This window comes from Colias philodice, chromosome 21 (assembly GCF_061535455.1).
Source record: "Colias philodice isolate Cphi_HAF_F1 chromosome 21, ilColPhil1 Martin Lab GWU primary, whole genome shotgun sequence".
Classification (NCBI taxonomy): Eukaryota; Metazoa; Arthropoda; class Insecta; order Lepidoptera; family Pieridae; genus Colias; species Colias philodice.
In genome coordinates this window covers 1,637,363-1,651,347 of record NC_143106.1, presented here as the reverse complement: position 1 = coordinate 1,651,347, position 13,985 = coordinate 1,637,363, and the positions used below count along the sequence as shown (strand labels likewise).

Sequence of the window (13,985 nt, the reverse complement as noted above, 5' to 3'; positions counted from 1 at the left end):
GATTTTTGAATTATTTGATATCAAAAAAATTTGTTGTTTGTAAAGTAGGTTTACGATCGAGATGTTTACGTGATAACATAATGCAGTGGCAGCGCTCGAGATGAAACGGGAGATCGGTCCGTCTCTCTCTCGTTATACCTGCGATCGCGCTCGTGAGGTTTTGGTGTGACACAAGTTTATACTTTATGAACATGTCACCCGACTAAAACGATTTTAAAAACGTTATCACGTTAAAAATTAAAAAAATTCAAAATCATTTATTTCTTTCCTTTACATAAACAAATTTGTGATTGGAACACTCCTAGTAAGCAAATAAAATGCTTGTGTCAGGAGGTTCCGCTCTTCCTTAACACTATTACAGAAACAGAAATAAAACAATATGAATGAATACAATGCAAAAACATAAAAGAAAAGAAATAATTTAATAAAAAAATATCGGTATCGGTTGATTTATTATCGGCGATACCGATATATCGGCTTGCCGATATATCGGCCGATATATCGGTATCGGTATCGGTATCGTTACATCCCTAGTTTCAAGCTTTCTTTCTGAATACGCCCTTAGCGAAGTTGTAACGCATGGTCACAGAATACATAACAGCGTAGACCAAAATGTGGACATAATCAAATGGGTATCAAAATATATTGCAATGTACTATAAACTGTATTCAAGACAAAAACAAAGTAATAAAATGCTTCGTTGTTTATATATTAATATACCCTCACACTACAAAGTTTTTCTAGTGTTCCAGCTGTCTAGACATTACATAGAGATCTAGATGGCTAAATAATCGTTATATCATTATAGGAGGGACTTAAAAAATATTACCCTAGAATATTTTTGGAATATCATGAGTACTTCAGCATCGTATGTAACATTTTCTATATTTTTTTCTTAGATATAATTGATTTTACCTTATAAGCCGAAATTACAACGACATTCACGAGTCACGACGATTTTCCTATATTACTTTATTGATTTGCAGTGATACGGATCTTGTTATAATAACAACCAGAAACAAATTAAGCCGATTTTTTATAAAACACAATAAAACCATGATTCTGTTATTATGTCCAATAATTTTAATCCCCATCCTATTTACAGGAGATAATAATGTGAGTATTCAGAAATCAGAACAAATCTTTATCTTCTTATATTTTAGATAATTGCATGTAGGTACCTAAAGAAGCACTTTAATTTATTTTCAGACTTATCTGTCATTTTACGTATTTCTCGTATCAGCAGTGTATTGGACTACAAATGTTTTGCACCCATGTGCAACTGCAATGTTATCTTTGGCATTGCTATTAGTAACATCTGTATTTAATAAAATATTGCTGCGAAGTGTGAGTAAAGTAGTCAAAATATTAAGCAACGAACGAATATCTTTAAAAGATAACTTTATTAGTCTCAAAGCAGCTCATAAAAAATTAAAATGACCCTTTGATGTTTGTTAAACGTATTGTTGATGTATTATTTATAAGTAGTATATTTAAATAGTTTGGTAATTTATTGTTGCGTTATATTTGTTACAGATAAAAATACATAATATTCTATTAGAATCATATGGCGCTATGTGTTTCATCGCAGCTGTAGAACAAAGTAAAATACATAAACGCATTGCGCTTAAAGTATTGATCATTTTTGGATGCTCCCACTATAGGTAATTATTTATTTTTAACATACCTCATCCTAATTTAATATTTCACTATGTGATAGAAGTGGATAGAAGTTTAGGGTCTATTCCACAAATATTATATAGGTATTCCAACCATGCTGGTCAAAAAGACTTGTCTCCGGGCGGCGGAAATATTTAAATAATAATCTTTTGAGTTTTGACCATCTTTTGACACTTTCGGACGAGCTTTCGGAGAAAAGAGCGGCAAAAATTGTGAAAAGTTTATATGTTTTTATATTTTTTCTAGGTTAAGTTTTCTCCTGTTTTTTACAACAATGATTGCTTCGATGTGGTGTTACAGTATAACTGCATGTGCGCTTATGGTTCCATTAGTTAAAGCTATCCTAATTGAATTGGAAAAGGTATGCCGTTTTATTCTATCATATTTTTTTTATTTCTGTGTATATAATTATTTTTTTTACAGCTAGGAATCGTGGAAGTCTACGAAAATACGAACAAGCTAAGTAGACGGTATGTAAAAGCTTACAAATTCCTATAAGTTGTAATAATAGACTAATACTTTGCAAACTTATATGTAAGTAATCAAATAACTTTGGCTAGGTGCAAATTCTATTTGAGTAAATGAGTATCATTTATCATAGGAGTAGATAGATATTTAGTTGTAAACTTATTATAGTCACATATTTTAAATACATATTATTTAATATGTAGGTACTAACTCATCTTGTTTTATTTTCCACAGAAATCTCGTACCTAGCGATATTGTTACTTTTTATTATCTCGGTGTCGCCTATTCATCATCAATAGGTATGAATTTCATTTTGTTACATAGATTTGTTATGCACAAAGATCGAAAACGCTCATTGAACGAATACCTACCTACCTAATTGTTATCAATCTTTAAAAATTAGTTTTATAGCATTCAAATACCGTTGCTATTCTTCCAAAAAAAATGTTATTCGCAAAATATTGTATTTTTTTCTATTTTTTCGCTCAATGAGGGTTTTTGGTCTTTGAGCGTAAACTAAAGAGAGTAATCTGTAATTGGTTATCTTTTTATTCTAATTGAAGGTGCTATGGCTACAGTCATCGGTAATGAAACAAATCAAATTTTTAAAGCATACTGCGATACGTGAGTGCATAATATGTATAATACAATTAATTCATATCATAAAACTAACTGTTTGCCCGCTGCTTCGCTTGCGTGGATTTTTTACTTCTTGGATTAAAAATGTTGAAAGAGTCGGATTTATTTGTATATTTTTTAATTATTAAGCTGATATTATCATAATAAAAACGGAAACAAATACAGTGAACTAAAAATCATTAAAAATCGCACCGCTGTTTTTGAGTTGTAGGTTGTCGGTTAAATTGTCACTATTAAAAAAAAATTGGGTCTTTTAATTCGAACTTCGAAGTGTATTCGTTACCAAAAGAAAGTACTTTGTACAATAAAAATCCATACTAATATTATAAATGCGAAAGTAACTCTGTCTGTCTGTCTGTTACTCAATCACGCCTTAACTACTTAACAAATTTGCATGAAATTTGGTATAAAGATATTTTGATACCCGAGAAAGGACATAGGCTACTTTTTATCCCGGGATATTTCCCGGATAGGAAATCCCACGGGAACGAGAACTACGGGTTTTTCTTTGACTGCGCGGGCGAAGCTGCGGGTGGAAAGCTAGTAAAAAATATATTTTATCTTTACTTAAGCGACATCTTCATATTCATGCTAGCCTGGTACAATGTTTTGGTTTTCAGGCTGGTAATGTAAACAATGTTTCCAATAGACACTCCCCGTTCGTTCCTCTCACTCGTTTAGTATATCCGTCTCAACATAAGGTATAGATCACATTACGCGAAATAGCGAGAAAATAGTGCATATCGGAAATCTCTTGAAATTCCTCCTAACCTGGTTCTTTGTTTTGAAATTCAGTACGATTTGATCCGCTTTTAATACGGTTTGTTTTTATTATCGTAAAGTAAACAATAAACATATCCGTTCAACCAATCAGCGGTCGAGGTGTGATCCATCGAATGCCATTTCACAATTATTTATAAAACATAATATAATAAACGATAAATGATCCGTCAGTGTTTATGGATTACAATTTTTCCGCAGTTTGCAAACTTGCTAGTTAGGGCTTCGCCACACTTGACAGAATTTCCATCGCGAATATTCCGTGACGGAACGCTAATATATGAAATTAAATTACCTCCGCGATCTTCTTCATATATTTTTGAAGTGAAAATCTTTTTTTTTTTGTAGTGAAAACTTCTTTAGCGGCGTTGAGCACTTTTTCTGTAAGTAATGGGTATAAAATCTTAAACTCGCGTCAGGACACGTGACCTGATCGAAAAAGCGTAAGACGGATACCATTCCAAAATATCAAACATGCTCAACGTTAAATGTTAATAATCAAGTTTTCACTTCTGCCGGCACTCGCGGAGTGCAACCCGTCTTTTTTTATATGTATAAGGGGCAACAGGGCAATCAAGTGTTAATAATTAAGTGTAGGTATGTTACCTAGTGTTGAAATAATTGTTTTGAAAAGTTTGTTTAACAGTTTTATTCTGGTATAGGTAGGCCTAGTACTGAAGTTGAACGCATCTACGTTTAAATGTTATCTTCAAACAATTACAAAAGTGACTATCTGTCAATCTATCTATTTCTATGATATAATCTCCGAAAATGATACACTAATCTATACTAATATTATAAAGCTGAAGTTTGTTTGTTTTTGAAAAATTGTAAAAGATTTGAAAAATTATTTCGCTGTTAGATAGACCCTTTATGGAGGAAGGCTATATATTATCATCACGCTTATACCAACACGACCGGAGCAATGCAGGTGAAACCGCGGGACACAGCTAGTGAAATAATAAAGCGAAAATCATTATCAATTATTGCATAATTACGTAGTGATGTAAACGCAATACAAATTTTCCTATCTACCGAGAAAATCGCTATACGTAAACAAGTTTTTCACACAAGCATCCCTTAACTTTATATTTCACACATGCACAAAACCACCCTTATTGCAATAAAACTCTCTTGTACATTCATGTTAGCCTGGTATCGAATGTTTTGGTTTTCCAGATCGGCCCAGTTCACACGGCGAAAATATTATTTCGATTTTTTTGCATACACGTACAAAACTACCCTTATTGCAATACTCTCTCGTACATTCATGATAGCCTGGTATCGAATGTTTTGGTTTTCCAGTTAGGCCCAGTTCACATTATTGATGAAAATATTATGTATTTTTTTTATATTGATATTTTAAAACGTGACAAATGTGGATTTGACTATAACATATTATAGATATAAATCGATATAATATGTACGTGTTTGCTAATGAGTTCATTGGCTTATAATATTCTGGTGTACATTTACCTAATCGACAATGTTTTTCCAATACGAAAAAAAGGAAGAGGCTCTATATGCGTGTGTATTATCACTACATAGTATAAAACAAAGTCGCTTTCTCTGTCCCTATGTCCGTTTGTATGCTTAAATCTTTAAAACTACGCATCGGATTTTGATGCGGTTTTTTTTATTAGATAAAGTGATTCAAGAAGAAGGTTTTAGTATATAATTTATTAGGTTTTAGACAAAGCGGGCGAAGCCGCGGGCGGTAAGCTAGTAGTATATATTTTGTTAGATATCTAAAGTCGTATTAGTTAAGACATTTATTAGTTATCTACTTAAGGACTTTAATGATTTTTGGTTAACTGGGCTTACCTTCGCTTCAATTAGGATGATAAATTTAAAAAAAGTTACAATAATTTTCTACCCGAGCGGAGCCAGTACAAACTACAAGCATCTGTAAATACATGTAGGTATACAAAATCCAGCGTCACACCTTTTTAAATAATATTGTATTTACTTTATAAAGTAATACTCATCTATACTAATATTATAAAGCTGAAGAATTTGTTTGTTTGATCTTGCTAATCTCAGAAACTACTGGTCTGATTTGAAAAATTATTTCGGTGTTAGATAGTCCATTTATCGAGGAAAGCTAGGTATACCTAGGCTATATATCATTACGCTAAGACCAACAGGAGCGGAGCACTGCGGGTAAAACCGCAGGGCACAGCTAGTAAAAAATATAAACTAAGTCATCTAGTAACTGTTTTCAGGATATTCCCTCTAGGACCAAGGATGGAGTTCCCTCATTTCATGCTCCTCACCCTTCCCGGAGTGCTAATGCTACAGGCATTCCTGTATTTCTGGATGAATTTCTATTTCTTGGGAATGTTCAGGTTTTATTCTCACAAATATTAGGCTTTTAGTCATAATATAAGTTTGTCACCTCTAGTTTTTAAGCTATTGCATAGCTTCTATCGCGGGCCTTGAGCGCGGGGACCGAATCCAGAAATTGCGTAACGAAAAACCTCACGCTCCCCACTCCGACGAGCACGGAGGTGTGGCTTGAAGGCATAGCATGCAATAGCTTTACCGCGGCAGTCCCCGAGTGCCACACGTCTTTTTTCAATAAAAGATCAAGCAATAATATTCATAAGATTAAAATTTTAATAAATGAAAACTGAAGTTTTAAAGCTATTGTGATAACAAAATAAATCGGAAAATTAAAAAAGGTGGAAACCACAATAACAGTGTTCTTACTTTTCAATTACAAGACTATCACTAAAATATGTAGTTACCAATAAAAATACTTTTTCACGATAATTTAGTATATTATGTACTAAGTAAAGAATGTATGAATGAATGTATGAAAATGAAAAAAATATTTTATTGTTAACCTTATAGAATACATTTTACAAAGTTTACAATTAATAGAACAATGTACAGTAGGCGACCTTATCGCTACAAAGACTTAGTAGTAGTCGTATTTCCATGATCATACCTAATATTTCAGAATTCAAAACGGATCCGTACCATCGACTTGTATGTCTGACGAGGAGACCCAATATGTTCAGACATTGCTAAATTCCCAGTATCAGAAAATGGGCAGAATATCATCCCATGAAATGGTAGATATGTCGTAGCCATATCGTAGATTTGCTCATTTCATGAAATGGCCAATTTAGTTTGGCCAGATCGTTAAATCGTCAACGTTTCACGATTTGGTCATCCACATTTGGCCAGATCGTCGATCTGGCCAGACGTGGATGGCCATTTCAGGAAATGCGACCATTTTTGTTTCTTTTTTAAAAAGCGATTCGCTTCTGGCACTCGCCGGCCGCTACCGCGGCACGCTCGCTTTGCTCGCTCGGCTCGTGCGTTTTATTGTTATTTCGAGATATAGAAGAAAATGTTAACTATGAATTACATCAATTAAATATTTTATATAATAGGAATTCAGACGTATATGCTTAACGATTATTTAAGTTTTGTTATATTACGTTATTTAAGTTTTTGTTATATTTTGTTATAAATCACTTTTGGCGCTCTTTTTTTCTCGAGATAAACGTTTGGTTTTGTCACGATAAAAGTGGTTTATCGCAGATAAAACCAAAACTAAAAGTAATTACACAAAATGCTCTGACAAATATCTTGCAAATGTTTTAATATAATTGTTTATGAAAAAAAAATCATAATAAGTATTACTGGCATGTCAAGTAGAAAACGTAAAAGTGTGAAAATTAGAGCTAACTTGGTGATTTTTTTTTATCGAGTAAATTTTAATATTTTATGTTTTTGATTAAACAGAATCGTTGAACATCGTCTAGTTTGATATATATTTTATTTTTTAGATTTGGTCTTGAATATTACACGTATCATCTAATAGAAGATTGGTAATTTTGCTTTACACGCACCCTTAAGGCTTGTGTTGTGGGTACTAGGCGACGATAAATATAATATTATAAATACATATATATAGATAATAACACCCAGACCCAAGAACAAATAATTGAGTTCATCACACAAATATTTGCCCTGACCGGGGATCGAACCCGGGACCGTCGGCTCAGTAGGCAGTTACTTTACCACTGCGCCAACCGCGTCGTCAAAAGTTAATTTAGTGATTACTAAAATTAAAATGTTACAGATTTTATCACTCGTGCTGATCGCAACTCTGGCTTTACAGGCTCTATCTAGCTTTGTGTATCAAAGCGATAAGGAATTATTGTAAGTTAAGCCTACCTCATAACTTACTTACTTGACTATAATTTGAATAGGTATAGAATCAATCTCCCTGGAGACATACAGACAGACATAGTTATTTTCTTATTTATTATACATATTAAGTAGGCATGATTACATGATATGTAATATGCTTCCTAAAATATTCGTTATTATTAATTTTCATTGATAATTGAACGAAGTAATCTTTTTTGTATTCGTCCTATTAATTTTTGTTTTCACAGTATTTTTAAAATAACATCACCTTCAATGATTGCGGTCGCCATTTTGTTTATTATTCCAATAAATATGGAGATACCTAGGATATTCCGGAGAACTAGTGCTTCATCAGGTAGATAAATAGGTATTTATTTCTTGGTATAATATCTAAGAACATTTTATATAAGTACATACATATTATACTAGCTGCTCCGCGCGGTTTCACTCCCGTGGCTCCACCCCTGTTGGTCGAAGCGTGATGATATATAGCCTATAACCTTCCTCGATAAATGGGCTATCTAACACCGAAAGAATTTTTCAAATCGGACCAGTAGTTCCCGAGATTAGCGCGTTCAAACAAACAAACTCTTCAGCTTTATAATATTAAGTACTTATAGATTATCTGTGATTTTATCAACGTTTAAATTGCTAATCGCCGCGGGGAAACTTCTTCAGGCGCATTGAGAGTAAGGGCGTATTCAGAAAGAAAGCTTGAAACTTGTAAGCGCTTATCGGCGCTTGTCATGTTCATATATTTTCCTGTCAGTGCTGTCAACCCGCGCAGGAAAATATATGAACATGACAAGCGCCGATAAGCGCTTATAAGTTTCAAGCTTTCTTTCTGAATACGCCCTAATATTTCAAGGTCGCGTCATAGCAATACCGTCACGCCATGGAGTAAGGCGACGTTTTTGGCAACTTTGAATCTTGCCAATGAAGTTTCACTTCTGACACGTGCGCTCGGCACACACGCTCTTTTTTTAAGGCGATTGAGTTCTTTAATAATACAAAAAGCTTGACTGGTGTTAAATAAAAAAGGAGTTAACTGGTTTCATTTCGTACTTTTATAACAATTTTTTTAGTTGCAGCATCCGAGCAGTCTACAAACAAAGATTACAAGACATGCCTCACTTGGTCTATTGTTAAGGACAGTGTGCAGTGGAGTATACTTTTCGTGATTGGTAAATACAAAACTTATTTATAGTGTGTAATACTTATTCGTGTTACATTATACTTAAATAAATACTCCCAAAACATTTCAACATAAAAATAAGCTTAATCAGACCATCCATTCTCAGGTTTTAGAGAGACATTTAAACATATACAGGGAGTCCCACTATTGGTATACTAAGCGCGAAGGGACTTGTAGTTTTGCATATACTGATCACGTAAAAAATACTTAAACAACAAAAATACATCAAAAAATTTTTGCTAAATTTTTCCTGAAAATCCATGTTTTCATCTCTAGCTTCGCGCAGCCGGCATATTATACCTAGGGCATGCAGAACCGGATCCGGTTCCAAGTTTTTGAAACCCGGTTCCAAATCGAGCTCAGAACCGGGTAGAACCGGGTTACCCGGTTCTTTTAAAATACTTCGGAAAAAATACGAAATTAAACAAAAGTAACTGTAAAAGTACCTGATAGGCCTTTATTTTACGCGGCTTGTGTCTTATTTTATAAAATTAATAAAGAAACAAAATTTCAATACTTCTCTTTATTAATTATCAGTCTTATAAAAGTACCTTGGCCCTTAGTCAAACGTCAGTATCGCCGAGGAATAGAAATTGCTAACGCTAATTATTGACATAAGCTGATGATATTTTGGTAATGGTTCGGTCACACTACCAACGACGATGACGACCACGACCAAAATTCAAATCTTGCCAAAATTTATTCAAAATAAAATATTTAAATCTCCCGTCATTACGGTACTTGGAAAAAAATTAATTCGAGGTCAATTAATAAAAAAATAGTTTTTTTTTACGATTTTCGCCGAGACGGTAAGTTTATCATACTATCACCTGGAACCAAAATTGTACATCATAAAATTATCTATAAAAAAGGTTAAATACATTTTTTTCTAGGAGCTACCGTTTCTACGAAAAACCTATTTTTTTATCCATTGATCTCGAAAAAAATTTTTTTTTCTCGAAATAGTTTGGACGTCTTGCGCGCGCGAATTGTGCAACACGCGCATGCTACGAGCATTACAAGCCGCGCGCGGAGCGATCAGTGATTTGTCGGTTTTTCGACGAACACAAAGGGGCAAGGAACACGAATACGGGAGGTTCGTAGTGAATGCGCGTTAAGAGCGCGCTTTGCGTCCACGCTTGCAGCGAACATGCAATGAAAGGCAGAGTGTTACATTGCATGTTACGTTTCACCAGTCTGGACCCGGCAATACGCTTATGTCAATTTGTATCGATAGCATATTCTATTCCTTAGCGTTTTGACGGTTGTCTCGGCGCTTTTGTTATCATAATATCACATAAAAACATGAAAGTACCCAGCTGTAGGTTTTGAGTCCCATGCGAATGTCGAAATTTTCGAAAATTTTCAGCATTTACGGCTGTATCTTTTCATGCTTTGGCTTGTGAGTTCGACTTTTTCACATAAAAGGGACCGAAGACTTGAGTATTCGATATAAATTTCAACTTGATACCAAAAACAAAAACATGACTGGATCATTAAATATGAATCAGTAAAATTAACAGCTTTTCAAATTCACGAGAAATCTAATAAAATATTTCTGTAGCCTAATTTTTGTCATTTTCGAAGCCTAATTTTTTTTGGTAATACAACCGTAGGAAACTTATAGCATCTAAGGTTAGACAACCAATCGGAGCCACGTTTGAGGCGTGGCACGAAAATTCGCGATGCACGTGAGTCTGACGTTGCCAGATACAATAAATTTGTTAAAATAATGCAGCAAAATATAAATAATACTTTATATTTTAATATTTTGGTCGGAACCGGGAGAACCGGGTTTCATACTATTCAGACCCGGTTCTCAAGATCATCAAAAAACCCGGGTTTACCCGGGTTTTTCGGAACCGGGTAAACCCGGGTGCATGCCCTAATTATACCGCTTGACTAATGTGAGCATTTTGATTATGAAAACATATATAATCTTAAACGATAGTTCACGTGCCGGTAGCAAAGTTGGGCGGGTTGCTTGTTATGGGTGTATACATAGAGTTTTAAGAATTCATCTATTTGAAAAAAAATTACGTCTGGAATTTTATAAGTATTTTTTACGTACTCAGCATATGCAAAACTATAACCTCCTTAATAAACCAACAGTATGGGACACCCTGTATATTGACAAAAAAGCTTTGCGATATTTATTGCTTTGATTTTTCTTATGTTTGACTATAATAGAATTGTAGAACAGAGGGCATATTATCTCTATTCAGTAAATAGGTAAACATCTTACAAATATTATATCTGTTGTTTTGTAATAACTTTGAGCTATGCACGAAAATCATAAATATTATACAGGATGGAATTTTTTTTAAGTAGAGTAGTATATAATTTAAAATCATATTTCAGTAAGTACTGATGCAATATTCGAAGCACTAAAAGAGAGTGGTATGTTTGAAGAATTGGAAAAGTTCCTACTCTTTTTTAAAGGTCCGACGTCCATAACTGTCTTTGTTACTATAATAATGTGCAAAATATTAACGGAATTTGTGAGCAGTTCATGCTTGGTGTACTGCATAATGCCGCATATAGCTAGAGTGGTGAGAGCATTTAATGAATGCAATAATATATTGACTGCATAATTTACGTAAGAGCAGGCATGATGTAGGTAACTGTAGGTTCGATTCCGAGTGAGAAAAATTACTAGCCTAACGAGGTACAGAAGAATGTTCACCTACTCGTAAAGAAAATTGATCAGAGAAACATGTTTAGGTATATTGAATACTTATACAACTTACAAGCTATTTCCAAATTTTTTCTAGCATCTTTATGAATGAAATTAAAGGCTTGATTTGAATGTAAAGTGATAACGTGGAATAATGAAACATTTGGCATAATGGGTTTCACATATTTATTTAAATTCATTAACATTATGTACAAAATACATAAGCTATAATTTTACACTAGGTACTATATATATACTACTTTACTACCAATGTTGATACTTACAAATTTAATATAACAATAAAAACATCTCTTCAATAATAAATTTCCAGAGCATAACACTAAAAATAAATCCCCACTACTTGATGTCAAGTGCGGTATTGGCTAGTTGCCTCCCATTTCATTTGATTACGGGAACTCCTGCCAACGCGCTGGTTGTAGCGTATGGTAACATTCCTCGTAAGAAAATGGTTAGTTTCACAGAGCAAGTAATAATATTATTTTATAGTAAATTAAATATCATAAAAGGTCTTAAATGATATTTTTCTGCTCGTAGAAAATCTTTGTATTCAGAGAGTCTGTAAAAGCAGGAATAAAGTTGGTTGCAATTTGCAATAGATAGGTATAAATAAATACATATTTATCTTAGACAAAGGATCCTAATTTCTAAATTATAACTTCTCAATAAATTTACATATTACATCCAAAAATATTACTTAAATAAGCCATATATTATATGTACTCAAAACTTCATTCAACAAATCTGCAAAGTATCATGAAAAAATAATATGTATCGTGGCAATGCTCTCATAAGAAAAGTTTTAAAAAATAACCCTTACCATATTTTTTATCTAGATGCTGGCGGGCACTGGTCTTTCAATCATCGGGATTCTAGTGGTCTGGTTCACAGTCACCGTATGGTCCAGAGCTATTTGGCATGATATAAATATTTACCCAGAATGGGCGAATATTCACCAATTTATAAGGAAATAAAATATGTATTGTTAATTGTGAGCGTTTTATTTTTAGTCCATAGATTCCTACCTACTTAAAGATATACCTATAATACATAATATTATATGTACCTAATTCGGACTACCTATCAACTAAATGACCTGTATGTTGTAACCTAGGTGTATGTTTTCCTTTCATGGCTAAACTACACCACCGATTTTAATGAAATTAAAATCCAATAACCTAACTCAAGAAAACTCAGTAAGTAACCTAATATAACTTTTGTTTTCAAAATTCAATAATGCATAAACTCTAAGCGAACAAAGTCGCCTGGCGCGGGCACCGACTTGTAATCGATTTCCAACGCAATTATTAGAAAAATAAATATTTTAACATTTGAGCATACCTAATAATAATAGGCAAGTCATTGTAAATTTGAAATCACCGTTACCTACACTTTAACACCAATAACACTGGTGCGTACCTATAATAATAATTATACATACAGGGTGTCCCACTGTTGGTATACTAAGCTCAAAGGAGGTTATAATTTTGCATACGCTGAGTACGTAAAAAATACTTAAAAAATTCCAGACGCATTTTTTTTCAAATAGATGAATTTTTAAAACTATGTGTATAGGTTTGGTATAGGCATTGGTATAGCCATAACAAGCAATCCGCCCATTTTTGCAACCAGCACGTGAGCTATCGTTTAAGATTATGTTTTCAATTTTTCATAGACAAAATATATGACGGCTGCGCGAAGCTAGAGAAGAAAACATGGATTTTCAGGAAAAATTTAGCAAATTAATTTTTGACGTAATTTTGTTATTTAAGTATTTTTTACGTGATCAGTGTATGCAAAACTACAAGTCCCTTCACGCTTAGTAGGTATACCAATAGTGGGACACCTGTATAGGTAAATATGTGCGTATAATTCATTATACCTATGTAGGTATAATGAATTGTTACAAGACGATGAGGGATAGAATCCGCGATCGCGAATCGAGAGTCCGTCGCATTGGTAGCAAATTATTTGTACTTATCACAATTTTTCGACAAAATGTTATCCCTTGAGTTAGAATATAATAATTTTCGAACCAATTTTGATGAAATAATACTTTATACATAGGTAATTGAAAGAGAAAGGCATTATCCTATTCATATGCAGAATTCTTAGTCTAATAAAATACAAAATAAAACACAAATAATTTTATATATTTTATTTATTAACAATTATTTAACAATATCACTATCTACCATTATTTACAAAATGACATACAATCTATTTACAAATACGAACTGTTGTAAATCCTGCACCTACACTTACTCGTTGAAACCAGGAACTAAATATTTTACACCAAAATGCTTGTATACAAATGCAATATTCGTTATTAAAAGCAGGCCATAATATCATATAAAA

General features: G+C 33.2%; 1 protein-coding gene across 1 annotated transcript; it reads left to right on the top strand.

The window, feature by feature from the left end:
- Positions 1 to 1,889: 1,889 nt before the first annotated feature.
- Positions 1,890 to 12,617, top strand: LOC149478672 (uncharacterized). Its single transcript, XM_089708688.1, has 7 exons — positions 1,890 to 2,041; positions 2,104 to 2,150; positions 2,383 to 2,447; positions 8,823 to 8,921; positions 11,294 to 11,484; positions 11,941 to 12,078; positions 12,464 to 12,617. The coding sequence occupies exons 1-7, from the start codon at positions 1,955 to 1,957 to the stop codon at positions 12,599 to 12,601; spliced, it is 765 nt and encodes a 254-aa protein (XP_089564814.1). The 5' UTR covers positions 1,890 to 1,954; the 3' UTR covers positions 12,602 to 12,617.
- The last annotated feature ends 1,368 nt before the right edge of the window (positions 12,618 to 13,985 follow it).

Bases quoted from the DNA above. Each gene is read 5' to 3' on its own strand.
- LOC149478672 (XM_089708688.1), top strand. From the start codon at position 1,955: ATGATTGCTTCGATGTGGTGTTACAGTATAACTGCATGTGCGCTTATG. The intron at 11,485-11,940 runs GTGAGAGCATTT...ATAAATTTCCAG, and splicing joins TGCCGCATATAGCTAGAGTG to AGCATAACACTAAAAATAAA. The intron at 12,079-12,463 runs GTTAGTTTCACA...TTTTTTATCTAG, and splicing joins ACATTCCTCGTAAGAAAATG to ATGCTGGCGGGCACTGGTCT.